Here is a 27450-nt window from a genome sequence, read left to right as displayed (position 1 = left end):
CTGTTTGTATTGATACTGTGATCCTGGCTTAATGGAACCTAATGCTGCGGTTCGGCTCTCCGCTGCCCACATGAGGGAATCAGTGAGCTGCCAGGTTGCCATGTTTGCCTCATACCTGGCATCCCTTTTTGCCAGGCTGCCACCGGAAAGCATAAACGCCCGCCCCCCTCCCCCGCCCCTCTTCCTCTACGGATGCTGCAGTAAAGTTGGCCGCGCCTGCGCACTTTCGGTCCTCTTTTTCTTGGAAGGTAAGTGTGGCATGGCGCGTGTTTGTGCCTTGGGGGGGATAAACGGAGGACTTTAACGGGCTGAAAGTGAACCGATAACGGACTCCTGGGTACTAAAGTAGTTACGTAGTGGTTTGGGCAGCCGCGGGAGTAGTTATTTTATTTCTCCGTTGGTGTAGTCGGTGGCAGGGTGTGGGTGTCCATGTTCTATCTAGCATTACCAGACTGACTCAAAGGGACATGCGGCCTTCGGCGGCGCGGTCGGTGGAAGTCGCTTGTCATTCTCTGCGCGTGTTTGCGCTTATTTCAACCTACAACCAAAATCAACCGTGTGTGTCTCCCGAAGACCCAATCCTTCCCAACTGAATCAAATTAAACGTCAATTCAACCAGCCGCTGTCGACGGAGCGTCAATCTGTGCTTTTATTTGGACTGAGCTGAATGGACGGCTAGCATGGCTAGCATCGCCCCTGCTCTCACAGACAGGATAACGGTCCTCGCTGTTGTTGAAGCAGCAGCAGCTCATGTTGGCCACATTCAAACCTTGCTGCAACATAAGCTCGCCCTAATAATTGTAAATGAAATAAATTCATTTCCTATTGTCGGTAAAACCGTTGTTGGCTTTGTACCGTTATCGGGCGCTGTTGCACTTGTAAACTCCAGGCCAGCTATTGTGGAGTTTGCACTAATGTGTTGAAATTCCCTTCCTAATCTACGAGGATGAATTTTAATTTATCTCCAGTGTGTTGCCGACGTTTTTTTTTTAAGTATCAATTTGCCAAATGTTGGTTACAATTATTTATGCTAAAGGTAATGTTCGCTCACATAAATAATACTGCAGCGGTAGGATTAGTAAGTGGCGCAGCCGTCCATTCGCGTGCTGAGCCGGTGTAGTTGTTCGTTCTTTCATGATAAAGTTTCCCATATCACAGATGTATCGTATGTCATTTAGAAGAAACTTAAATTAATTTGCCGGACGGATGATGAGGACATTTCCTTGCACATTTCCTTAATCGAAGTCTCGCGATATCAACGTAAAAGTAGCACCGCCGCACTGGGGCCATAGAAAGGCTGCAACGGAACCAAGCAAAGCCAGGACGAGGACCAATAAATTAACTCACTAGAGTTAAAAAAAAAAAAAAAAAAAAATATATGGAAAAAGTAGAAATATATTTAAATTTACGGATGGGCCCTGAATCTTAACTAAAAAAAGATGTGGATGTTTGTGGTGTACTGGGTATAAATCCCATTAGTTTCTTGTGTGGTTCCACTGTACCACTATTCCACTATTTTCTAATAAATGTGATAATTACGTCTGTCTACGTTTTAATCATGGCATCTTTCATATAAACACAGAAGGGTTATTCATAAAGTCAAATTAAAGGATGCCTACAAAATAACTAAAAATAACAATTTAAAGCATTTCCTTACTTTACATTCTTGTCCAAATTTTGTCTTGGCTGCATCAGCTTGCAGCTAATTAACAATCCCCAGTGTATGGTAGCACGATAATTGATCTGTGAATGTCCCCTGCAGCGCCCCTGACCGAAAGCACGATGGCAGATCCCGATCTTGACTTCACGACTGGCGAGTCTGGCGCCTCCGCCACCTACCCCATGCAGTGCTCTGCTCTGCGTAAGAACGGCTATGTGGTGTTGAAGGGACGTCCCTGCAAGATTGTGGAGATGTCCACCTCCAAGACCGGCAAGCACGGGCATGCCAAGGTAAAGTTATCCTTTAAAGCAAGTTTTGTGGAACCAAAATCAAAACAAAAACCACTCTGAAGTTGGGAGTTCGGAAAGTGTCAGATGAAACCTGTGGCTCAGTTCAGGACTTGTGGGTCTCAGTTTTTGAACCAGTCTGATCTGAACTATTGTATTTTGGTAATGCGGAGTTCTTTAAACGCTACTGTCCTCCCACAAGTACTTTGTCCTCCACTTGGTCATTGTAAATGGGCATTTTAGTGCATTTTGAAAACTATCATCTCTTATTTTGTTTAAAAACACAATAAGTTAGTACAATTCTGTAGTGTTTTATAGGAATTCCACCACATCTGCTTCCTTGTCCAGGGGAATCCTTTTCACCAGTTTAATATTTGATTCCTTCTTAAATATTGAATTTAATCTGTCCTGCACCTTATTGTACATTTGCACTGCTGTGAGTACATTCAACAAGCTATTATACTGCAGCCACTGTGTACATAAGTTGTTTTTATATTCTTTTGTCATTTTATATCTAATGTTAATTTTATGGTGAGAGACACTTTTTTGATTCTTCTGTATGTTCCATTGAGAGCATTGTCAATAAAAATCTTTGAATAAAAGTCAGTTAACAAATTTTTATCAATCTTTTTACATACATCCCATTTCAGAATGCAATTGAAGTTAAATGTGGAGGGGAAACAATTGAATTAACAGTTTTACTTAAAACCATATTAACATTTGTCCCATAGGTTAACCTTGTTGGTATTGACATCTTCACCAACAAGAAGTATGAAGATATGTGCCCATCCACCCACAACATGGATGTTCCCTCCATCAAGAGGATAGACTATCAGGTATGATACGATTCAAACATTTCTGGAACTTTCTATCACAGGAGTGTCACTACAGTCAAAGGATGCACTTAGAAGGGACTTGTTACTGTGGTCGTCTGTGCTATAACACTAATTTAATTTCTTCTTAAAGTTTAAACGCATTCTAGCTTTTCTTGGTAAAGTTATCCATGTTTAATCTTTTACTGTTAAAAGAATCAGTCTTTTGTATCGCAAGACAGTCTTTTCAGCTAAATCTAATGAGTATTTTGTTTTGAGGATACACCGTTATCATTTGTTTTTAGCTAATTGGTGCATCTGCATCGACGTTGAGCATCCACAAAGATGGAGTTACATTTGGCAATTTGTGTTTGTTTGAGGTAACATGTTGTGGGACAACTCAAATAAATATTCTATAGGTATATTTACCTTTTCAAGGATGTCTGAGGTCTGTGTCCTTCTGACAGAGACTGCAAGTACTCATTTGAATTGGCATTTTACACCTGTTTCCTGTCCTTTAAAACCACAAATCATAAAATGCCATGAAAAATGAGGGTTCCTGATTCTTGGGGGTGAGAACCTATCCAATCTAGACGATACTAAATAATGAACATTGATGTGCCGAGTACAACAAATCAGCGTTGGTTAAAATGTCTTAATCTGCTTAATTTACCTGTTTTTGTACCAAAATTTCCAAATTCTGCCTGTATCTATTGTATTTGGAGTCCACTGATATTTAAGCTGCAAACAAATGAGGCTTTACACTGATCAGCCACAACATTAAAACCACTGACAGGAGAAGTAAATAACGATTACCATAGCAATGACGCTCCTTGATGGCAGCCGCCAACCCAGAACGATGTAGCCTGACAGTCCTGTGGTATCTGTTGCCAGATACCACAGGACACCCTCAGGCCCATGTCCTTTCTGATGAGTCACAACTGTTTGAGGCACTCGACCTATATAATATTAGGCAGGGGGACGTAATGTTATGCCAGATCAGTGTATATCAATAGTACTCTAATAGCCAGCTTTAGAGCTTCTGTAGGAATTTAGATTTTTCTTTGTTATTGTTCAGACAAAAAACTGTGTAGAAGTTAAACTTCTATTTTACGACAGATTGAGGAAAATCCAGTACTACTTCTCCCCTGCATATACTGTGTGATCTAAAAAGATCTACCAAAAAAAGTTTGATAATAGTTTTATAAGATAGGACTTTATTTATCCTTGTAGGGAAATTAAGGTGTTACAACAGGGAAAGTAGATAACCAACTATTACTACTAATACTAAAACTGTAGTTGGTTTTAAAAAAAATAACTAATAGAAGGTTGAAGGGGTAGGAGGCTGAATATGCATAAGCTGTAAAGAGATACTTAAGAGGTGATAGTGGATGCTTGACTGCCAACACACTTCTTCGTTACCTCAAGAGGTGACCCAGAAGGATGGAAATACAAGTATATTCCTTTTCATAAAGCTGTAAAAGTTGATGCTATGATTTATAAAAACTAGGACACCTGGAATATGATTTTGGCAAATAACAATGTGGTGACCTGAAACAAAGGGCACATTTATAAACACTTTGGGTTTTCTTCAAGATGTTTCATCTTTGTAGGAGCATCTGTGCCCACAGAACTTGGATGAAATGTATTCAAGACACCCCAAGAGTCCCGGTGCTTTTGTTTCAGATTAGTTTTTTGGATAAACCATAACCCGTGTCTCGGAAGCTTCACAGATTGTGTGCCTTTTGATGTCAAGAGTCATCACTGACGAGTTCTCTTGTCTCTTCCCCAGTTGGTTAACATCAATGAGAGCTACATGTCCTTGATGAGCGACAATGGCGACATCAGAGAGGACCTGCGTGTCCCTGAAAATGAAATCGGGAAAGAAATCGAGGCAAAGTTTGAAGCTGGCGATGAATTCATGGTAAGTGCAGCACCATTATTACGCCAGAAATTCTTGATTCCACCTTGATCTATTGATCATAAATTCAGGTCGTCACTGTAAGTAGGAAATATTCAGAGTGTTGAGTCATAGGAGAAAGTTTCACAGGGAATATGAGGGGTACAGGCTGTATGTTTTAAGTTTCAGATGATTGACTCGAACACGTTGTGTGCTCTCTGCAGGTCACCGTGATCAGTGCCATGGGGGAGGAATGTGCTGTCGCTACCAAGGTCTTGGCCAGCAAATAGGGAGACAGACTTTGCTGCCCGGGCAACAAGCACCACCCACAACCAGTCTCTTGCATTCTCATTGGTTCTGTCACCAAAGTGTCGGCCTTCACAGACAACCTCAATCATTCTGTTGTGATTTCTCATCATTGATCTTTTATTTTTTCTCTCCCCTTTCGTTTCTCTTTTCCATTGCTGTTGGGAATGTTCCATTGCAGCTTGCTGCGTGGTCCTCTGCCTGATCACTGAGGTTTTGTTTGGTAACAATCTACTTTATATAAAACAACTTCAAAAATAATGATCAGTTGCTCATTCCTGCTTATTTTTGCCTTTAAAGTGTTGGTTTTGCCACTCACATTCCTGAATGTTTAAATAACAACGGGATTCAGCTTTTGTATGATTATTTTTTTATATTCTTTAGAATGAATATAGCGAGTCTAAAGCCTTTTAGAGGGAAGGGGCGGGGGGCAGTTTTGAGTTGTTAAAATGTTGGGTAGGGAGGGTTGCCCCTGTATATACAGAATTCTGGTTTAGGTCGTCCCTAGCAGCCATAACGCTTTCCAGCATGGTCCTTGCTCTGGTTCCTGCGTGGATTGAGGTTCGACAAGGTTGTTTCTCCTAATCCCTGGGATTGGTGGTGGCTAGCACTTAAAAGCACTTGAGGTCCACCCCAGCATGTAAAAGCTCTAAAACCAAGAAAAGAGATTTTTTATTTTTTTTTCCTCCCTCCTCCCCCTCAAAAACAGAAACTTCAGTGATTTACCCTCGTGATGCCAGTCTCTTGTCTGTGTAGAAGTTCGAGGGGCGTGAGGGTCTTCACTCACACCCCTCGTCCACCGGGGCAGTCGGGCTCGTCCCCGCTGCCCTGGCCATCCCCCAATACAAAAGGAGTGTTCTATTTCGTTTTAAGAGGCATGAGTGTGTAGCGGTGTGGGCCTCCAAAATGTGGGAGGCGGCTTGCAGTGAGGTGTGCGTTTTCTTTTGAGGGACTCGATCAGGTTGGGGAGGGTGGTAGAGTTGCAAACTTTTTTGTTCACTCGAGGCCTTTGTCACCTGACTGGAGATGGCAAAATAAAACGATGAAACAAATGGACAAAAACTGCAAATTATGTCTGGTTTTCTGTCTCTAAAGTACATGAATTACAGGTTGTCACATAAGGTGGTCAGTTATAAAGCAGCACCTCAGTTCTTGCAGAGGTATTTAAATTCTCTATTTTTGGTTGCTCAAATCTAAAGTAAGGTTTATACATTTTAAGACATGATTAACTTTAAGCAGCTGGTGTTTAACCTTATTTGCAAGTTGTTTTCATCCCTCTGAAACCTACGGCCAATTTAGAATCACCAATTAATCTAACCAGCATGTCTTTGGACAGTGGGAGGAAGCCGGAGTACCTGGAGAGAACCCTTGCAGACACAGGGAGAATGTGCAAACCCCACACAGAAAAGCCCCAGTTGGCCAATGAATTCCAACCCAGAGCCATCTTGCTGTTAGGCATCAATGCTAACCACCACATCACTGCCACCCTAGTTGCATTATTGTATGTCCAAAGTAGTTGTCACTTAATAAATGTATATAGATACAAAACTTGTCAAATGTGAATGAATATGCTGCAACCAACTTCATATACCCTTTTATTAGAGAAAAAAACTACTGGTTTTAATTTATTAATCAGAATTAAAGGGACCGTTTGTAACTAAATTGAGAATCCAGGTGGGTTATTAAACATAGCCTTGAGTTCTGTTGTTTTTCTTCCATTTGATTTCACCAAACGTTTAAGTGATTTTTCCGACCACATTTCTTCCTAGATGACGATGGTTGCCCACTGTCCTTCCGGTTTGTAATAAAACATTGGGCAGTTAACCTAATTTTAGTAGTTTTTCAATCTCCTTAGATATTTTCTCTGCTTGATGCATGCCAATGATTTGACGCTTCTCAAACAGACGTAACATCTTTTCAACGACCACGGGATGTGTCTTTCGACATGGTTGTTTAAGAAATGAGAAGCAATTAGGGTTAAATAATTTTGTTTCCAGCTGAAATATTATCGCCCATGCAGAAATTATCCAATAGGAGGCTTGTACCTATTTGCTTAGTTTAATCCAGGTGGTGACTTTTTTTTTTTGACCAGGCAGTGTATTTTCTTTCAGTGCTTGTTGCTTCATTTTAAATTGTGGCAAGAGTAGACACGCCCTGCCTCAATCTGCACTGTGAAGATGAATCATGCACCCGCCTGCATATCTGCACTCATGAGCCACACAATGAACCTCAAAGAAGGGAATAAATTAAAGGATGCATGTTTTTTCTGTCTCTCCATACCCACCAGACCAGTTTAGGTTTCTCTGACTCATCATGAGGGATTTCATTTCCTCTTTGTGTTAATACAAATGCAGCTACAGATGAGGCCCAGGCCTCTCTTTCTGTTTGTGTGTGTGTGTGCACGCGTGTGTGTGAAGGGTTGTCAATGATTGGCCAGGCTCAGCAGGTTTATTATCAGGGTGTGTTTGAGCTGCAGTTGACCTTTAGACTTGTATTATCCCACACAGACAGCTTCTGCTTCAACAAGGTGACAACAAGCAGAATTACAACTCTGAAATAATTTGTTTTTAGCCTCAATAGTTGTGAAATATTATTGTAACTCTTGGTGTCGCATGTTGAGCACTTAAAACAAGTCCAGAAGAAATAACTATGAGTCTTATAGTGCCACCAGGGTGCACACAAGTCGTTGGCTCGAGACGTTTTAAGTATTCTTGCGTTTACTTCAGCGATAGGCTGAGGTGACCATAGATAGGCATGGGCGTTCCAGGAGGCGCGCAAACTTCACAACTGCGTCACGTCCGGTTCTCTCTTTCCTCTCTGAACTGTCAAGATGGCGCCGGTAAGTCCGTCCCGGTAATTCAGAAATTACTCAGTTTAAACTAAATCTTTTGTTATTGACTTAATTGTATCTTAAAATAAAAGTAACGTATTATCAGTAGACTTAGAACTCAAACCCTGTAGTGCTTTTTTAAGGGATGTGACTTCGAAGCAAGCAGTGTTAGCATTAGCTTGTAGTCGGCTTCTGACACGTGTTCCATTCATTGGGAGACTGGACTCCATAGAAATAATGTGTTAAATGACATATGAAGGTTTTGTCCCGCTCTGCGTTGTACTTGGTTTATGTTTTACAGTCTGTGTAGTTTAGAATCCATTAAACAATTCGGCCAAACTTACATGAACTAACCTTCTGTTGGCAGCAAATTATTTACGTAATATTAGGAGATAAATGAACATCTCACTGTAATCGACAGTGTATACTTGGCCTTAGTAGTTGTTAATGAGTTTTACTTATGAAAGATTTTATAAATTTACGTTCTGGTTAATTTCTCTGGAAATGATTTCCTTATTGTTAAACGTTCATAATTTAAATTGTCAAGACAATAATCGACTATTTAGTACAGGTTTTACAGATATAATTTCAAAAACGTTATATTAAATGGACAAATGTGTTTTTAAGATCTATGAGATAAGTGAGCTTTACTGGAATACAGGATAGGATATATTTTATTTAATGTCTAATTTTTATTTCAGATTAATCTGCTGGAAGTTTCTGTAAACTAAAATGTTTTGCATAATACTGAAGAGCTAGTGGAATACCAAGGGAGTACAGAGGAGAAGGAATTGGATAACGAGACAGAAGCTGGCGGTTCTTTCAAAGAGCGCTCTTAAATTTACTGTGAGATAAAATAAAGTTTAATTATAAGGGGCCATGTAAACATAAAAACAAATATGTTTAAATAAGAGATTAATGCATACTGATTTCCATGACAGATCAAACAGAAGAGATCAGCAGTTGGCAAGAAATCTAAAAAAGGAGCTGCATGGAAGTTCACTCTGGACCTGACTCACCCCGTGGAGGACGGGATCCTGGACTCGGCCAACTTTGTAAGTCTTTGGTGTAGACAACACTTAGCTGTAATTGTATTTACCTTAAAGGGTTAATTTAGCGCTCTTTTAAGTAGCTGACCCTGTTTCCGGACTAGGGTGCCCTTCCCTAGCTCCCCATTTACTAGGGTTCTCTTCCCTAGTGCATTACTATGCTCTTTCCGATAGGAAACCTTCCTAAAAGAAAGGATCAAGGTCAACGGAAAGACGGGGAATCTGGGTAACATTGTCCAGGTTGGCCGCATGAAGAACAAGATCAACGTCACGTCTGAGAAGCAGTTCTCCAAAAGGTGAGGAGAGATTCGGGTCTTTCACTTGACAAACGTTTGCAAGGATGTAGCCTACACTTGAAACTAAACTCTGTTAATTCTGTGGGTACAACTGTTCACTAAGAATCATGCATTTTCCTTTGGTGCATTACAAATTCAAAAACACCCACCTGCTCCCCCACCAGGTATCTGAAGTATTTGACAAAGAAATACCTGAAAAAGAACAACCTCCGTGACTGGCTGCGAGTGGTGGCATCCGACAAGGAGACGTACGAGCTGCGGTACTTCCAGATCAGTCAGGACGATGAGGAATCGGAGGCAGACGAGTAAAGATCCGCATCAGAGCACCACAGCTGTGTGTGTGTGACAGCAGACAAATAAATCTTGACAAAGATCTTGTTTGTCTTGGGTTTTTGTTGTTCGGTACAGGGAAAAATATATAATGCATAGAAAGAGAGGAAGTGCAATGTCTGCACAGCAATATTGTGGTACTTCATATAGTGTATACATACAGCTCTAGTTTCAGTTTAATGGAGGACTGTTATACTAGAATGCTTTCTAAATGCTTGTGTTCTAATGCACTGGTAAGTGAGCAGTAGATACCTGAGAAACTGAAATAAGACCACAAAAACTGATCCTAAAATTTTGAAATAAAGTTCTAAAATTTTAACTGCAGAAGCAGATGGGGGGGCTTAAACTCTTAGAAAATAGTAAAGTTAATTTATCCATTTAGAGAAATAATTGCTTAAATCCATTATGTGCTCCTCAAGGTGTTTGATTGGATAATTTACCCAGCTGCTGCTTACCCCGACTTGCCTGTTTATTAAGTACGCTTAACTAAAACTAATGAAGTCCATTTCAAAGGTTCAAAGGAGATTGTTCCTATATGGAAGTTCTACTGCTTAGTTTTTTGTAGAAATTGTGTACCTCTTAAACCTGTAGGTGTTTAATCCATTTTCCTGCAGCTTTTAAAGCCGTTCACTAAACGTCCACCAGGTGGTGCAGCAAATCAACACACTCAATAAACAGCATCAGTCTAATAAAATGATACTGATAGACAGCTGACTACGTACACAAAATGAGTTGAAGCCCCAAATGAAATGAATGAAGATGGGGAAAAACTGCAGATGCACGTAAAACAAGGTAAACACATTAAAATGACCACAAAAGAGATGCAAAATGTGTCCAGGGACACAGAATTATTGCTCAAATAAAAAAGGACAACAGAGAGATGAGCAGCCATATAGTTTGTGTTCATCTTGTGTCCCCCATAAAAGACTGAAGAATCTTTGCTCAGGGGCCTGCTCTCTCTCACTGGAGAAAATTAAACAGAAACAAAGCATTGTGGGAGTTGTAATTTTCCAAGTGAAAAAAAACAAAAATTGATGAGGGAATAATGTTTTACTGTAGGACTGCACATTGGTCCACATTTTTCTGTGTTTCAATTCAATTTCAATTTTATTTATATAGCGTCAATAACAATACAAATCGTCTCAAGACGCTTTACAAAAACCCGGCCTGAAACCCCCAGAGCAAGCCTGAAGGCAACGGTGGCAAGGAAAAACTCCCTTTTAACAGGAAGAAACCTTGAGCAGAACCCAGCTCATATGGAGGGACCCATCTGCCTAAGGCCAGCCTGGTAGAGACAGAAAAGAGAGAAGAGAACAGCAAACTACACACAACAGCAAAAAAATATTTTTCCCCTTATGCAGGTTTGGACTGGTAGGACCAGGTCATTGTCCACCACCTCCAGGTCTTTGCTTCTGTATGAACTCCTTCAAACTGCCAATGAAATAATTATTCTTTCCCTTAAACAGAAAATTGATGTTTTGCTGTGCTTCTGCTCTTTCTGTCAGTACCTCTGGATTCACTCCCGTTCTGTCATCTGTTGTGTATAAAGCTCGCAGCCTCAGGAATGCGTCCACCTTCAAGATGCTCTGCAGTCAGCAGCAGCTGTTGGCGTCTCACATCTTTATGCGAGAATTCAGTTACTGGGTTTTATTACAAATGGAGCTCATACAATTGCATTAACAAAAGAAGAGTAAATAACTTATAACGAAAGCCATCAGATAAGAACAATATCTCCAAATCGTAGGATTTACTCAAATAAAATACTCTTTGGTTCAGTGGGTGCCAGACAGTTGACAGAATCCCTGAATCTAATGGAAAAAGTTTCCAGAAGCCTCATGAATACATAAATAATGCAAAATATACTGGTCCAGTTCTGCAAACTGAATGACAGTGAAGTTAACACACTCAAACCTTCAAAGAGGATAGTATTGGGGTGTCCTATTTTAGACTGTCATGTAACTGTGTCTGCACGTAACACTGTAATCCGACTCTGTATATTAGATTACCACCAGGTTACAATAACAATACATCACATACATGCAGATACTAACCTATACAGGGTGGCCAGTCTTTGTGGCTCATACCGCAGCTGCAGAAACTTTGGATTCCCTGTTAGATTTGAAATATTGGATTGACAGGTGGATGACTCCATCATCAGTGCCAACACGTAAGTAAAGGCTGGAACATGATGGACAGATAGAAATGTTCCCCATAGAATGTTGGACAGTTGTTGATCTGTCTAATTTGTGACATTTTGTGTTTCTAAATATCTTTTCAACTCATTGTTGTCCTTGTTTATGTCTCTAGTTATTTTACATCTCATTGTAGTTGTCTAGGTAGGTGTAGTTGCTTTTGTCTCTGTAGTTAGTTTTAGTTGTTTTGAGTCTTTTTGTAGTTATCTGTAGTTGTTTTGTGTCTCTTTGTAGTGGTTTGTAATGATTTGGTTTATCCTTTAGTTAGGTATAATTGTTTTGTATGTCTTTGTAGTTTGTTGAAGTTGTTTTACGACACTTTGTAGTCATTTGTATTTGTTTTGTAGCTTTTTGCAATTAAGTGCAATTGTTTTTAGTCTCTTTGTAGCTATTGTGTGTGTCTTTGCTTTTATTAAACCAATGCCAGCTTAAAAACTGGGCTCAACCTTCTGCAGGTTTCTAAGATAATGTTAGACACACCAACACACACCTGGTCATTTCCCAGCCATGCACCCAAACAGAAACAAACATCAGCTCAAACACACCTCTGAATGAATCATGCTGCATGGACACTCCCCTGCTCTCTCTCAGGTGTTGAATATTTTATCAGCTCAGTCACATACTAGCAGGTCTGAATGATTTAATGCTGCCGTCCCCTCTCAACACCATCTCCTGCAGTTTTGCAGAGGACAAACTAAGGCTTCAACCTCTGCCTGGAGACAGGGAACAAGTGAGTGTATTACCTGTGTACTCAGGCATCTTTGAACTGCATTTGGGATGTTTCTTTTGTTTGTGAAGGCCACAAATGTCTTCAATCTCTTAATTTCAATCTGATGATGTTGGTCAGGAGTTGTTCTCAATACACATGTTGACTGTTGACATTGACTGTTGTGTGTGAAGTAACAGGTTAAAGATTCAGGTAAAAGATTCAGTTAGCTTCCATGGTCGAACTTTTCCATGGTGAAAGTGGATCCTTGGGCTTCATTAAACTTTCAAAGAGGGAGTCTTGCTCTAGTGAGTGAGGAGAACAGCAGATGGCATACATCACTGAACGAGCTCTGACTCAGGGGCTCCAAACAACTTAGGCTCCTGGGTCAGAGACTCTTAAAACAGCCTTAAAGAGATGCAACAGAAGAAACATCTACAAAATGCAAGATCATAAAAATCACTGCAAACAGACATAACATACAGTGAAATAGACACCAAATGACCTAAGAAAGACACTAAGTGATAGAAAATTGCCACTAAGAGACTTAAAATGATTACAAACAGTGTCTGGGAGTCTCTAGGAGGGCAGAGGGCCTTTTACATGTCACATCAGAGAGCCGTCTACCCTATCATTCAGACAGAAGTACTTCAGTAACGTATCCTAATTTTTGTTCCTCCTTTTTCCACAGTCTTGGCTTGCTGTGTGGATTTCAGTTTCATGGGACAAACCTGAGAAGGCAGGTTCTATAGGAGGCGCATGATGAAGAAATTATAGAGGCAGTGGCAGCAGAAAGGACATATAGCAGGTCATATTCAGGTGTAGTGATGGCGGCGTGGCTGGGTCGGTTGTCTCTCGGCGACACCTGGTATAACATGTACTCCCGCCTCCTGCGGACCAAACCCGTGGGGTCCATGGTTCACAACTCCGACCTCACCGAGCTGGCAGAGGGGTCTACAGTTGGGCTGGCTAAGGTGCTGACCACCGTGGACCTGGTGTCACTCGGGGTGGGCAGCTGCGTCGGCACGGGCATGTACGTGGTTGCTGGCTTGGTTGCGAAGGCGATGGCTGGGCCAGGAGTAATCCTGTCGTTCATTATTGCAGCAGTTGCATCCATATTGTCAGGTAAGAGCTCAAGAGAGTAACTCAAGTAATGCACTCATTAACTTTCCATGCTTCCTTTAAAGCATTTTTTATATTGTTGATCCTTACTCTATCACACCTAGATAGCACAATTATTTTTCTCTTTCTCTTTCTTGTGTCCCTTCATTTCATGATTGAGTGTAATGTTATTTTGTGATTCACTCACCATTAACACATTAACTTGAATGAAAGGCTTCACTAAGTGTCAATAAATAAGTTAGTAATGCTTTACCGATCAGGTAAAAGCTTAGAATACCTGTTTGTTAATAATTAAAACTGTAGTTATAGATGACATAATTCAATAAAGGGCTTTACAATAATATTAAAAAAAAACAGCAGCCCCATACTGTATATGTTTTCTAAATTTAATGACCTGTAGTTATCATATGAGACATCATTAACCGCTTCAACAAATATAGAAGGTATACTTACTCGCTTCTTCCAGAGGATTCATTCCCTTTCACGCAGTCCCAGAGGAAAGGTTTTATTTACTTATTTATTTATTTGCCAACACAAGGAAAGCACGTTTACTCAAATACTGTACTTACAGTATGTTCTTTCTCTGACATGATCAAAAATATGCTGCAGCCTTCTGATAAAGGCAGCATGAATAAAAGCATTATGGCTTTACTGACTCTGATAGAAAATGCCTTTACTAACTCTTAGTTACGTTCACCATTAAATGTGTCCATAAATACCTCAAAACCATATGCATATTCATGGACACAGTCACAAAAACAAAGGAGGACTTCACAAGAATACAAGGATGATGGTCGGGGTAGGTGGATGGATGAAGAAACATCAGACTTTTTGGAGTCTTCCTTCTCTTTCTTTACAACATTTTATATATTGTACATTCTTACTCTATAGCATCTTACTAGCACATTTGATGTCCACATCTCAGACTTTATCAACCACCCCTGAATGCCTCTGAAAGCATGAAAATACCCAAAACTTGAGGTTTGACTACAAGTCCCCTCACTCATTTTTTCCAAAGCAAATCAAAATGCACCTTATGAAAAGTTTCATATCCAGCTACACAATCATGGCCACATTTTACAGTGACTATACAGTACATGTATACACTATATTGCCAAAAGTATTCGCTCACCCATCCAAATAATTGAATTCATGTGTTCCAATCACTTTTATGGGATTATAACAAAGTGGAAGTGATTGGGAACGACAGCAACTCAGCCATGAAGTGGCAGGCCACGTTAAATGACAGAGCGGGGTCAGCGGATGTTGAGGTGCATAGTGCACAGAGGTCGCCAACTTTCTGCAGAGTCAATGGCTACAGACCTCCAAACTTCATGTGGCCTTCAGATTAGCTCAAGAACAGTGTGTAGAGAGCTTCAAGTAATGGGTTTCCATGGCCAAGCAGCTGCATCCAAGACATACATCACCAAGTGCAATGCAAAGCGTTGGATGCAGTGGTGTAAATCACACCGTTACTGGACTCTAGAGCAGTGGAGACACGTCCTCTGGAGTGACGAATCACGCTTCACCATCAGGCAACTTGATGGGCGAATCTGGGTTTGGCAGTTGCCAGGAGAACGGTACTTGTCTGATTGTACTGTGCCAAGTTTGGTGCAGGGGGGATTATGGTGTGGGGTTGTTTTTCAGGAGCTGGGCTTGGCCCCATAGTTCCAGTGGAAGGAACTCTGAAAGCTTCAGCATATCAAGAGGTTTTGGACAATTCCATGCTCCCAACTTTGTGGGCAGAGTTTAGAGATGGCCCCTTCCTGTTCCAACATGACTGCCCACCAGTGCACAAAGCAAGGTCCATAAAGACATGGATGAGCAAGTTTGGTGTGGAAGACTGGCCTGCACAGAGTCCTGACCTCAACCCGACACCTTGGGGATGAAACAGAGCAGACTGCGAGCCAGGCCTTCTCGTCCAACATCAGTGTCTGACCTCACAAATGCACTTCTGGAAGAATGGTCAAAAATTCCCATAAACACACTCCTTAACCTTGTGGAAAGCCTTCCCAGAAGAGTTGAAGCTGTTATAACTGCAAAGGGTGGGCCGACGTCATATTAAACCCTATGGATTAAGAATGGGATGTCACTTAAGTTCATATGCGTGTAAAGGCAGATGAGCAAATACTTCTGGAAATATAATTAATGTGTGTGTGTGTTTTCCTTGTAGGGGTGTGTTATGCTGAGTTTGGTGTCCGCGTCCCCAAAACAACGGGCTCGGCCTACACTTACAGTTATGTGACAGTTGGGGAGTTCGTGGCGTTTTTCATCGGTTGGAACCTGATCCTGGAATACCTGATCGGCACTGCAGCCGGGGCTTCAGCTCTCAGCAGCATGTTCGACTCTCTGGCCAATCACAGCATCAGTAACTACATGATAACACACCTGGGCACGCTCAGAGGACTCGGTCAGACCATCTTCTTCACTCAAAGTTCTGAAATGTTTACATGAAATGATTTCTGGCTTCAGAGTTGGTATGTCTTTGAACTGCTGTGTCTCTGTTTGTCTCAGGTAAAGGTGAGGACACGTACCCCGACCTGCTGGCCCTGTTCATTGCCCTTCTGGTCACGGTGATTATCGCCCTTGGTGTGCGAAACTCTGTGGGCTTCAACAACATCCTGAACGTCGTCAACCTGGTCGTTTGGATCTTCATGATTATTGCCGGACTCTTCTTCCTCTCTGCCAGCAACTGGGGTGGTGGCAAATTCCTGCCATACGGCTGGTCAGGGGTGAGATATTATAATACTCAACAGTCACTTGTTCAAATCTTCAAACTGATATGAAATAATAAGAGGGTGACAACAGTTCCTTAGGTCCATGTGCAAAAAAGCATTAGATAATCTCAAATATATTGTAAATCTTCAGTAACTTGTTGTTCATGTTCAGGTGATGCAAGGTGCAGCGACTTGTTTCTACGCCTTCATAGGCTTCGACATTATCGCAACGACAGGAGAGGAGGCGAAAAACCCCAAAACCTCCATCCCTTACGCCATCACTGCCTCACTGGTCACCTGCCTCACTGCCTACGTATCGGTCAGTACATGTGTATGTTTATGCTTTTATTCAAAGCAAAGTTAAGCCTTTTACCTAAACAGAAAAATGCTTATTCTGCTGAACATATATTTTCCAGCAGATATGGAATAAATGGTAAATAGTAAGTGGCCTTGTTTTTATATAGCACTTTTCTACCTATTGGTACTCAATGTGCTTTGCAGTCACAGACGCATATGCCGATTCACTCACACAAGGACTTGAGTATTGCTTGGGCATGTCACATACCATCAAACCCCTAACCCTCTGGTTCGTGGACAACCCGCTCTACCTACTGAGCCAGTAGCTGTTTTAAGGGTCATGTTAACTTTGCACTCTTCTCCTCAGTTGAAGAAATGCAGGGACACAAAGGTAAAACGTTTGTTTCATTCTGAGTGGAAGGGAACACAGAAATTAGCTGTCTGGGATGTCCCTTTTGCTAACTGCATAACCTAGGGAGGCTTTCCTGTCAACCTATTCACCTCACAGAGCTTCAAATATACACTTCCTGGCCAAAAAGAAAGTTGCCACCAAAAAAAAAAAAAAAAGGTCACACACTCTAGACCTGACCAACTGCAGCAACCCCAGATCATAGCACTGCACCCACAGGCTTGTACAGTAGACACTAGGCATGATGGGTGCATCACTTCATCTGCCTCTCTTCTTATCCTGATGCCCCCATCACTCTGGAACAGGGTAAATCTGGACACATCAGACCACATGACCTTCTTCCATTGCTCCAGAGTCCAATCTTTATGCTCACTAGCAAAGTGAAGCCTTTTTTTTCCAGTTAGCCTCACTGATTAGTGGTTTTCTTAAGGCTACACAGCTGTTCAGTCCCAATCCCTTGAGTTCCTTTCACACTGTATATGTGGAAATGCTCTTACTTTCACTATTAAACATAGCCCTGAGTTCTACTGTTGTTTTTCTTTGATTTGATTTCACCAAACGTTTAAGTGATCTCCGATCACGATCAATCAGGATTTTTTCCGGCCACATTTCTTCTTCAAAGACGATGGTTCCCCACTATCCTTCCAGTTTTTAATAATGTGTTGGACAGTTCTTAACACAATTTTAGTAGTTTCTACAATCTCCTTAGATGTTTTCTCTGCTTGATGCATGCCACTGATTTGACTCTTCTCAAACAGACTACCATCTTTTCCACGACCACGGGATGTGTCTTTAGACATGATTGTTTAAGAGATGAGAAGCTACTCATTGCATCTGTTGGGGTAAAATAACTTGTTGCCAGCTGAAAGATAATCACCCATGCAGTAATTATCCAATAGGAGGCCCATACCTATTTGCTTAGTTAAATCCAGGTGGCGACTTTTTTTTGGCCAGGCAGTGTAGCTTGACCCTCAGCCACATTATTATTTAATGCTTTACAAAATGCATCAAAACATAACAAATAGGAGCAGATATGTAGCACCTGTGAATTTGTGCATAGAAGGAGATAAGACTCAAGCGTTTTCCTACTTTTAAGTGGTCGGTGTTGCCTTTGAGTCCAGGAGCATGGAAACTGCTAAACAATAATAGTCCCTCCACATCTTTCCTCTCTGCAGGTGAGCATAATCCTGACTCTCATGGTTCCCTACAACCTGATCGATGGCTCGGCTCCTCTCATGGAGATGTTCGCCGTGCATGGCTTCACGTGGGGGAAGTACACTGTGGCTGTTGGCTCTATAGCCGGACTTACTGTTTCTCTGCTGGGATCCCTCTTTCCGATGCCCAGGATCATCTATGCCATGGCCCAGGATGGACTGCTGTTCAGGTGAGGAGGCCTGAGGCACACAAACACACACACAGCAAGGACTTTTAGCAAGTGATCATTCTTAATTTTTGCATCTGTATTTGAAGGTTCCTGTCACACGTGTCTGCACTCACACACACTCCGGCAGTGGCGTGTTTGGTGTCTGGGTGCCTGGCAGGTATCCTGGCTCTGCTGGTGAGCCTCAGGGACCTAATAGAAATGATGTCCATTGGCACGCTGCTGGCTTATACCCTGGTCAGTGTGTGTGTGCTCTTACTACGCTACCAGCCTGACGAACAGACCGACACACACCATTTTAACAGTGAGGGGGACTTGGACAGCCTGAAGCATCAGGACAGTGGAGATATCCCCACCAAAGATGACCAGATCCTGATCGGAGGCTCAGACACTGATGGGTCATCTTCTTACCATGCTGGCAGGATGGAGGGAGAGGGGGATGACTCTGATTTCCACATAGGCGACGCCTCACTGCTGAAAAGGCTTCTGGGAGGTCATTACTACACCCTGCGGCTGAGGTTGGGAATGCCTAATGCGTCAGCACGGCCCACCCCTGCCACTGGCCGCATAGTGACCAGATGCACCCTCCTCCTCTTCCTCATGTCCTTCCTCCTCTGGTCTACAGTCATATTTGGCGTGGAGCAGGGCACAGGAGCCGGGGCGGTGTTTTCAGGCCTGATGGCTACTCTTATGGTGGGGTCCATGGTGAAGCTTTTGATTATGATAATACAACAGCCAGAGAGCACACGCAGCCTGCCCTACATGGCACCATGTGTACCATTTGTCCCTGCAGCAGCCATACTGGTCAACAGCTACCTCATGCTTAAATTGTCTCCACTCACCTGGGCCAGGTTCACCATCTGGTGCCTCATAGGTGAGTTCACACCATCATGTTTATCGATTATAGTTTGAAATGCCGCATTACTAAAAAATATCTTGATATAAAAATAATGGATCACCAAGGAGGAGTTCTTTTTCTATATTGTAACATCTCAGAGTGCTTTATAACTATTATACCATGGTCACTAATTAAGGAGTTTATTCAATGTAACCTTTATTTATTTAGCACCAGTAGGCATTTTCACTGTGTCAGCCTGCATTTTAACATCACTTTTCAACAGTAAGTTCATTTTTAACCCATTGTTAAACCTGTAATGCCAACACCAAGTTTCTGAGACCTATGCACGACCCACAGAACCAATACTTCCCAAAAAACTGCCCCCTGCTGTGCTAATTTTGAGAGGGATATTTAAGAATGTCATACGTTGTTACTGATATTTCAGTATAAATATTCACTTTATTTAAGCAATCTACAATTGCTTAATACTTATGTTTGTAGTAAAATTGTGATGAAAGTTGTAGATCAAATATGATACAGCAGTATATTGTAATTTACTTCAGTCGTTACTGTAATACATTTCACGATGCACATATACATTGCACACTTTTCAAATTTAATTAATCTCAGTCTAATCTGATTAATATTTTTAAACTTAAAAATACGTCTTTCTTTGCCTGAGCCAGGACAGAAATGCTTTTCCCTCCACAAGGCAAAATAAAAACATAATGAAAAAAGTCCTGCATGGGGAAAATAAAACCAAAATAACAGAAATGTTTGAAATGTTCCAAATACAATGAATATTTGTTCTAAAACATTGAAAATTGTGGTAATTAAATTGCCATTATTGCCTAATCAGATATGATAAAAACTAAAATCATATGTGGAAATGGTTATAATATCAGTATTAGTCATGATTTATTGTAGTTTTCTGAAAAAAGAGAAAAGAAAAAACATTTTATGAGTCAATCCTTTAAATGCACATCTGGTTTTTACACATGGTTTCAGTAGCTTTTTTTGTACCAGGTTTATATTTAGTTTGTAATATAGTGAGTCAATTTAGTTTGAGTCACCAGGTTTCCCTTGAAACAAACCACAGACTGACAAACTTTATGTTAGAGCCCTGGTTGGACTTATATCTGCAGCTGGTTGGCAGATGTTTTCCTTCATCTGAAACTCATGAAGGCTGATAGCTCTCTGGGCAGTCTTTTATCAGTGTGTGTCCGTTCTCAGGTCTGCTGATCTACGGATTTTATGGAGTGTGGCACAGCACGCTGGAGCTGAATGCCCGAGAGCAGCAGGCCCACGCCAGCTCCTACCAGGGGTACAATGACCACCTGGATGACACCTTCTCCCCCGATGATGACCTCTACCCCCAGGAACAGGACGAGAGACCCTACCAGGGTTGGTCTGCACCAGAGGAGAGGGGACACCAGCAGCAGCAGCAAAACCAGAACCAACTGCAGGACCAGTACGAGGACCAAGACGGAGAACAGCAGCAAAGCCAGTACGAGGATGATGGTGACCAGAATGGATATCAGTCTGGAGCAGGAACCCAGTATTTTAGCAGAGGCAGTAGGTCCAGAGGAAAGACCAATTATGGCTTTGATGATGAAGATGAAGACTGAATAGGTTTAATGTTTTGCAGCTCTCAAAAACTGAATTAATCCTGAATCCTGAATACAACTTATATAACAGTGAACACATCCCGTGGTCTGCTCAGCATGGAGGATTTTGTGAAAAGTGGAATTGGATAATAGCAGAAGGAGGTTTGGTACTTCCCCCCAGCACCCACATACCAACAACCTGACAGTGACAGAAACCTATAGGTTGCATATTTGTCTGAAAACTCATTTATAATTCTGACATTCCCACTGTAAGGGGACAATTGCTTCGTATCAAAGGGGCATGACCTTCGTTATGATATGCACACTACAACACTAACAAATACAGAAATAGAAATGTTTCCAGGGGACCCCCAAAAATCATGAATAAATTATTAAATATTACTATTCAGTTCAATTCAGTTTTATTTATATAGCATCAATAACAAGTCTCAAGATGTCTCAAGAACAAAATCCGATCTAAAACCGGGCCTGAAGATAGGGACACGCAGCAGTTAGTTATGTTATACAAATAGTACCACAGAATTGCATGAGTAGTAATAGATAAGAAATTAGAGAATTGTGCTTGGTGCATTGTCTCCCAGCTGCCTAGGCCTATAGCAGCATAACTAAGAGATGGTTCAGTCCAGCCCTAACTATAAGCATTATCAAAAAGGAAAGTCTTTAGCCCAACCATAAAAGTTGAGAGGTTGTCTGCCTCCCAAAACCAAACTGGGAGCTGGTTCCACAGGAGAGGAGCCGAATAGCTGAAGGCTCTCCCATTCTACTTTTAAAATTCTAGGAACCACAAGTAGGCCTGCACTTTGACATCGAAGAGATGTGTTTGGATGATATGGTACAGTGAGGATATAACAATGAGATATGATGGAGCTAGGCCTTTAAGGGCCGTGTATGTAAGTAGGAGGATTTTAAATTCTATTCTAGACTTTAAAGGGAGCCAATGAAGAGAAGCTAAAACTGGAGTAAAATTATCTCTCTTGCTAATTCCTGTCAGTGCTCTTGCTGCGGCATTTTGAATCAATTGGAGGCTTTTTAAAGAGCTATTTGGACAGACAGACAGTAATGAATTACAGTAATCCAGCCTGTAGGACACAAACTAGTTTTTCAGCATCACTCTGAGACAGGATGTTCCTAATTTTAACGATATTACGCAGGTGAAAGAAGGCAGTCCTGGTCACTTGCTTTATGTGCGAATTAAAGGACATATCCTCGTCAAATATAACACAGAGGTTTCTCATAGTAGTACTGGAGGCCAAGGTAATGTCATCCAGAGAAACTTAGTGATTAGATAATGAGTCTCTGAGATGTTTAGGGCCAAATACAATGACTTCTGTTTTGTCTGAGTTTAAGAGTAGGAAATTACAGGTCATCCAAGCCTTTATGTCTTTAAGGCATGCTTGGAGATTAACCAGCTGATTCGTTTCATCTGATTTCATGGATAAATATAGCTGGGTGCTGTACGGCAATGGACGTTTATGCCGTGTTTCCTAATAACATTGCCTAAGGGAAGCATGTACAATGTGAAGAGTATTGGTTATAACACAGAAGCCTGAGGAACTCCATGACTTACTTTTGTATAAGTAGATATAGAAGAATACTAATGCCGTCAATCTGCGAATGAACTGTGTGTTTTATCATATTATTTGAACTGACAAACAATAAAAAAGAAAGAAAAGGAATCACGTGATCAAGGCGTTAAAAAAAATAAAAAATTAGGTCCAACACCAATGATAGGCAGCAAATATCAGCAACTCCAAAAGTCATAAAACTTTGAATAACTAGTGTGTCCCAGCAGCTTCATCACACTATGGGGTCTCCAGGGAACATTTCATGTTGTTGTTTCTGTCCTGGAGTATCTAGACTCAGTTTTTATCAGAATTTAAATCTGGTAGCCCTCATTTTGGATTTCATTATGGGACCTTAGGGGATTATAACATTCTTGACAAATGCCTTCATTGCTTGTTCATCCTTTAAAGTTACCCTTACTCTATTGGACTGTCAATATCTTTTACAACAGACACAATAGCAGACTGTAAACAGCTCGCTTCTCCGACGGCAGCCATTTTGTTGTAAACTAATTTAGCTCCATGGTGCTCAGATGACGTGTATGACTATGTCACTGTTACTCTTCTCTCTATCACCACATCAAGCCCACCCAAACGATCTGATTGGCCTAGCAGTTTTTTGCTGGAGCATAATCAGCTCCAAACTGAGAGGCTTTCTGACACTAAAAAAATTGTAGGTGGGGAAATCTCTTTCTTGTAAAACACAATCCCTTACTTTAAGCTTTCACTTGATTAGTCTCTAGAACACAACTGTGACACAGCTGCCACTGCTTGAATTTTATTTTGCAGACTAAGCAAACATGTTTTTCAGCGGCTTCCTCTCTGCTTCCTGTGACTGTTCTCCTACATCTCATTTCTACTGGAGACAGTGGACAGTGAATGGCACACGATTTTGCTTTTCCTTTGGGTTTTGTTTGGGCTTTCTCTACAGTCTTTATTTTATGCTTTTGTTTGGATGAATGGTATTTATTTAGTGTCTGCAGTGTTGATGTGTGTAAATGAGAATGGATGTTTGTTTGAGAAATAAATGTCTCCTTTTGAGTGAAATAATTGAACCTGAAACTCATTTTCCAGCAAAAAAAAGAAGGAAGATTTTAAAGCTTTTATTATATGTAGCAGTGGACAGACATCAATACAGGCACACAGATAATTGATATTAATTATGCTGAGCTGTAAACTGCGGTTATTGGTAAAACAACATTTTTTGGGGATTAAAAATAAGCTTAAGCAGACCTTGTGTATTTTATATATAGAAATGTGTTCATGCATTTCAAACAATAGTAATCATTCAAATAAAATGACTTGTCAACACATTCAGTACAGGCGACAAAACACTGTTGAATCTATAGATGCTGCTGATCTGAGCCAATCCTCCTAACTTGAGTCATGTACAGTTGAGGTCATGGACAGTTAACAGGCAGAGAGCCAAAAAAAAGAGAGAGAAAATCTTCACTCTTGGCAAACATTGCTATCTGTCTGAGAAAAGTGTAAAACTGCAGCTGAAGCGGGCTAAAAAAATCACTAACTTCACAATCAATGCATGTGCTGAAATAAAAATGAACAGATTCAATTAAAGACAGAGAGGCAGTCCTTCACACGTTTGCACTCTTGGCATGGTTGGCAGGAGGGTCCAGTGGCATGGCCGTGCCCCTCTGTCTGGAATAGTAGAAGCTGTTCTCCCTGCTCGGGATGCCAGGGTCCGTACCCTGGCAACACAAGATCACTGAGCCGCCCAGGAGGCAGAGACCAGAGCCGACCCAGCCGGCGTACAGTGAGAAGCCAAAAGACATCAAGCCTTCCTCTTTATGAGCACCGATGGGGAACCACACAGTCGATATGATGCCACACAAAGCTGTTAAACAGAAAAAAAGCATTCCATTTTGTCTAAAGTCTTCTTCACATGAGCTTGTGTTTGGTGTAACTAATCAGGCTGCCTGACCCTGAGGCTATGGAAAGGAACTACCGGTCTCATGCCACAGGAAGCAGGACAGTCTGACAGATGAACCTGGTCAGGATGAAGCTGCCAGACCCTGACCCCCACCTTCCATCCAACATCCCTGCTGCAGCCGCTGGGAAAGTACTGTAAATCCTGAGACCATCCTTTTCTAAAACTAAAGGTATAACCTGAAAACTTCATTTACAACTCACCTCCAAAACACACACATTTTTCTAGCTGGTCCATGTAAAAAAAAAAAAACATGCCACATTGTAACATTTGTAGAAATCATTATAATGCTCCAAATTTTTGTTTGTAGATAAAGGAGCCTCCAACAGAGCTGAAAAGCGCCCACCTATCGACGTGGCCAACTGTGGTACTGCAGCTAAAAGCATATTCCTAATTACATTTATATAACTATCGACATCTTGAACTGCATCATCTACCAGTTACTACTCTTTATGTTAAATGTTTTGAATATTAATAAATATATATTATTGTACTGGGTTTTTGTGATTCAACTTCAAGAAGGGGTTGAAGAGATTCTAGTGGTATTTATTCAGAGTAGGCACCACAAGAGGGCCTGAAGCATGTCACTGTTTTCTTTGTCATCATTATCATCATCATCACCATTAAAGAACAATATGTTTGTGCAGATTCTCAGTAATACAGGTCATGGTATAGCCAAAAAACATACCAAGATGACAAAGTCAACTGGACTTCGTCTTTAAAGAAGTTTTCATAAAGACATTTTGCTTTTTATCCGATTAGATTCTTCGGTTCAAAGGACGACTAAGGGTTTGCGCAAATTCTTTAGCTCCTGTAGCAGACTGCAGCTCGTCTAATGGTAATGTATTTTCTACTTTTATGCAATGGACTATTTTGTCTGTTTCAATTTTCAGTGACATTGCTTCTTTTTCATTTTGAGTAAAGCATCACTGTAAAACGTGCATCCTTGCATTTATATATTTATACCAGGTGCATTTCTTTGTTTTCAGTTAAATTACTACCAGGAAACAGCATGCTGACCCTGTCACTGCATTTACTGATGGGTTAGTAAGCCTTGATATGGTTCCATAAAAGCCTACATGCACTGTTATCTAACCATCACTAAACGATTCATTAGAAAATTGCTGCTGCTGCAGGAGTATGGTCTTCAGGGGCAACAACCTTTCAAGAATGCAAAATAATACTTTTAAACAGGAAGACTTGGTTAAGGTTCAAGGTGTCTCTAGAAAATAAAAAGTTGGTGCAATACCCTCTAAAGTGATGAAAACAGCTGTGGGCGATGTAATGGGGGCATTTTTCTTTACACAGAACATTGTAGGGATACCTTTCTTTTTGGGGCACATCGGGAATCCCCATGAAGTAAAGCGGTACATTTTAGTATGAGGACTTTGACTCCCATTTATTTCCTTGGGGCTCTAACATAACTTTAATCTATAACCAATGTGATGCCCTCTGACATGAACCCTTACCCATAAGGATGAAGAGGACGCCTCCCACCCGGGCGCGGCGCTGCTTGATGGTCGAGATATCGTTCTGCAGCCGGACGCAGGGCATCGAAGTGAGGACAAGCAGCATCGCGGGAAGACCCATCAGGCATGCGCAGATCATCAAAGCACGAGACGTTTGGACGTAGGCTTTGAGAGAGAGAGAGAGAGAGAGAGAGAGAGAGAATTGCACATTAATGTGTTGCCTGGTCCAAAAGACAACACCAGAATATATTTCATGAAAGGTCTGTGAAGGTTCTCTGTCATCCAGGCCATGGTGGATCTATAAAAACAAAGCTAAGTAAAACAGAACAGACTTTTTGTTGAAGATGTTTCATCTTCAGAAGAAGCCACTGGGATGAGTGGTAAAAGGTTTGGATTGAAATTCTATGTGGGTTATTTGGTATGGGTCACACTATACATTTAAAGCTATTTTTGTGGGTCTTTGGAGGACCTACAATTTACCTAATGCATTCCCTAACTCTTATCCAAGTCTTCCACGAAAAACCTCACAGCTTAATAATAAAACATGACCACACACAGACAACGCAATTAGCACACTATCGCTTAAAAGGGTCAAAAATAACTTCTAAAAAAGGTTTCCATTTTGAACAGCCATTTGAACAGAAACGCTAGATTTAGAACATCCAAACAGTCTACGAATATCCCCCAAAAATATGCTATGACTGAAAACCTTCACAGACAAACATATCTTCAACTCATCCTTCCGTTTCTCTCACCGGGCAGCGTGAGGATCTGGTTGAGGGCCACACAGTGGTAAAGCGCCGGGGAGATGACGCACTCCGCCCAGAGGCCCCGGGACCCCAGCTCGTCCATACGGACGCAGGTAGCCACTGTGTAGTCGCAGGTCCGGACCCAGTCGTTGGTGGCTGTAGCTACGATGACTCCGACCCAGCCCGCGCAGCTCGCCACACTGCCTGCAATCTGCCTGCACATGTGCGCCATGGAGAGTCGCCGTGCGTTTTTACGCGTTCCAAAAAAAAAAAAAAAAAAAAAAAAAAAAAACAACTTCGGGAAGGCGCACTTTGTGACTACAGAAATTATAAGGGAATTCCTAGTTTAAAAGGTAATACTTAAACACAAGACGTCTTGAAAAGTTTCAAAACAGAGAAGCTGATAAATATGCGTCTTTTCTTCTCTGCCTAGTAAATAAAATAAATTGCTGAGTAGCGTAATATAACGAAAAACAGATGCAGAAATAACTATAGAAATGCAACTTTTAGAGTAAAGTTTTTTAAAATCCGAAAATGAAAAGCAGTTTTGCTGTTCCGTTGGTGTGCTCCAGATTGATTCGCAGAAAAAATGCCTAGAACAAGATTTATCGCAGGGTGTGGTGAACAAAACATACCCCTCCATCCAAAGCCAATCGGAACACATGTGAGGCCCTAACCTAAACCAAATATGAGAGATGAGACGGCCTCAGACAGAAAAACAAAAACCTGAATCCATCATATGAGCAGCAGATACAGAGGGACCCGGAGTATTTGGCAGAGGCCTGCCCGGATTTACATCAGCTTTGCATTTCTGAAAGTATCAGGAAGGAACTTTGGTGCATCTTTGGTTTATAAAATACAGATTTTTTCTTCATACATCACTCGCCTGCCTCACTGTGGCCCTCTGCTGGTGCTCCCAACATTTTGACATTTGACTTCAAACAAGATAATTCAATCCTTTTGAT

General features: G+C 41.3%; 4 protein-coding genes across 4 annotated transcripts; 3 read left to right on the top strand and 1 right to left on the bottom strand.

Annotated features, from left to right (window-relative positions):
* The first annotated feature begins 318 nt into the window (after positions 1-318).
* Positions 319-6034, top strand: eif5a (eukaryotic translation initiation factor 5A). Its single transcript, XM_084566021.1, has 5 exons — positions 319-337; positions 1763-1950; positions 2679-2783; positions 4552-4683; positions 4884-6034. The coding sequence occupies exons 2-5, from the start codon at positions 1783-1785 to the stop codon at positions 4947-4949; spliced, it is 471 nt and encodes a 156-aa protein (XP_084422147.1). The 5' UTR covers positions 319-337; positions 1763-1782; the 3' UTR covers positions 4950-6034.
* A 1725-nt stretch (positions 6035-7759) lies between these two features.
* On the top strand, positions 7760-9514 carry rpl22l1 (ribosomal protein L22-like 1). Its single transcript, XM_084566448.1, has 4 exons — positions 7760-7804; positions 8737-8850; positions 9019-9140; positions 9305-9514. The coding sequence occupies exons 1-4, from the start codon at positions 7796-7798 to the stop codon at positions 9447-9449; spliced, it is 390 nt and encodes a 129-aa protein (XP_084422574.1). The 5' UTR covers positions 7760-7795; the 3' UTR covers positions 9450-9514.
* Positions 9515-13172: 3658 nt separating this feature from the next.
* slc7a14b (solute carrier family 7 member 14b) lies at positions 13173-21047 on the top strand. Its single transcript, XM_084565953.1, has 7 exons — positions 13173-13493; positions 15664-15900; positions 16005-16222; positions 16380-16526; positions 18089-18297; positions 18384-19168; positions 20366-21047. Exons 1-7 carry the CDS (start codon positions 13196-13198, stop codon positions 20758-20760), a joined length of 2289 nt encoding a protein of 762 aa, XP_084422079.1. The 5' UTR covers positions 13173-13195; the 3' UTR covers positions 20761-21047.
* Positions 21048-21870: 823 nt separating this feature from the next.
* cldn11b (claudin 11b) lies at positions 21871-27444 on the bottom strand. The gene is made up of 3 exons (XM_084565649.1): positions 26492-27444; positions 25737-25901; positions 21871-24174 (listed from the first exon to the last, which is right to left on the bottom strand). Exons 1-3 carry the CDS (start codon positions 26715-26717, stop codon positions 23915-23917), a joined length of 651 nt encoding a protein of 216 aa, XP_084421775.1. The 5' UTR covers positions 26718-27444; the 3' UTR covers positions 21871-23914.
* Positions 27445-27450: the final 6 nt, after the last annotated feature.

This window comes from Chelon labrosus (assembly GCF_963514085.1).
Source record: "Chelon labrosus genome assembly, chromosome: 18".
Classification (NCBI taxonomy): Eukaryota; Metazoa; Chordata; class Actinopteri; order Mugiliformes; family Mugilidae; genus Chelon; species Chelon labrosus.
Note: the sequence above shows the minus strand (reverse complement) of the source record. Positions and strands in the feature narration are given on the sequence as shown.

Bases quoted from the DNA above. Each gene is read 5' to 3' on its own strand.
- eif5a (XM_084566021.1), top strand. From the start codon at position 1,783: ATGGCAGATCCCGATCTTGACTTCACGACTGGCGAGTCTGGCGCCTCC. The intron at 1,951-2,678 runs GTAAAGTTATCC...TTTGTCCCATAG, and splicing joins GCAAGCACGGGCATGCCAAG to GTTAACCTTGTTGGTATTGA. The intron at 2,784-4,551 runs GTATGATACGAT...TCTCTTCCCCAG, and splicing joins TCAAGAGGATAGACTATCAG to TTGGTTAACATCAATGAGAG.
- slc7a14b (XM_084565953.1), top strand. From the start codon at position 13,196: ATGGCGGCGTGGCTGGGTCGGTTGTCTCTCGGCGACACCTGGTATAAC. The intron at 15,901-16,004 runs GTCAGACCATCT...TGTTTGTCTCAG, and splicing joins GGGCACGCTCAGAGGACTCG to GTAAAGGTGAGGACACGTAC. The intron at 18,298-18,383 runs GTGAGGAGGCCT...CTGTATTTGAAG, and splicing joins CAGGATGGACTGCTGTTCAG to GTTCCTGTCACACGTGTCTG.
- rpl22l1 (XM_084566448.1), top strand. The intron at 8,851-9,018 runs GTAAGTCTTTGG...TCTTTCCGATAG, and splicing joins TCCTGGACTCGGCCAACTTT to GAAACCTTCCTAAAAGAAAG. The intron at 9,141-9,304 runs GTGAGGAGAGAT...CTCCCCCACCAG, and splicing joins GAGAAGCAGTTCTCCAAAAG to GTATCTGAAGTATTTGACAA.
- cldn11b (XM_084565649.1), bottom strand. From the start codon at position 26,717: ATGGCGCACATGTGCAGGCAGATTGCAGGCAGTGTGGCGAGCTGCGCG. The intron at 25,902-26,491 runs GTGAGAGAAACG...TCTCTCTCAAAG, and splicing joins CCAGATCCTCACGCTGCCCG to CCTACGTCCAAACGTCTCGT. The intron at 24,175-25,736 runs GTAAGGGTTCAT...TCTGTTTAACAG, and splicing joins CGTCCTCTTCATCCTTATGG to CTTTGTGTGGCATCATATCG.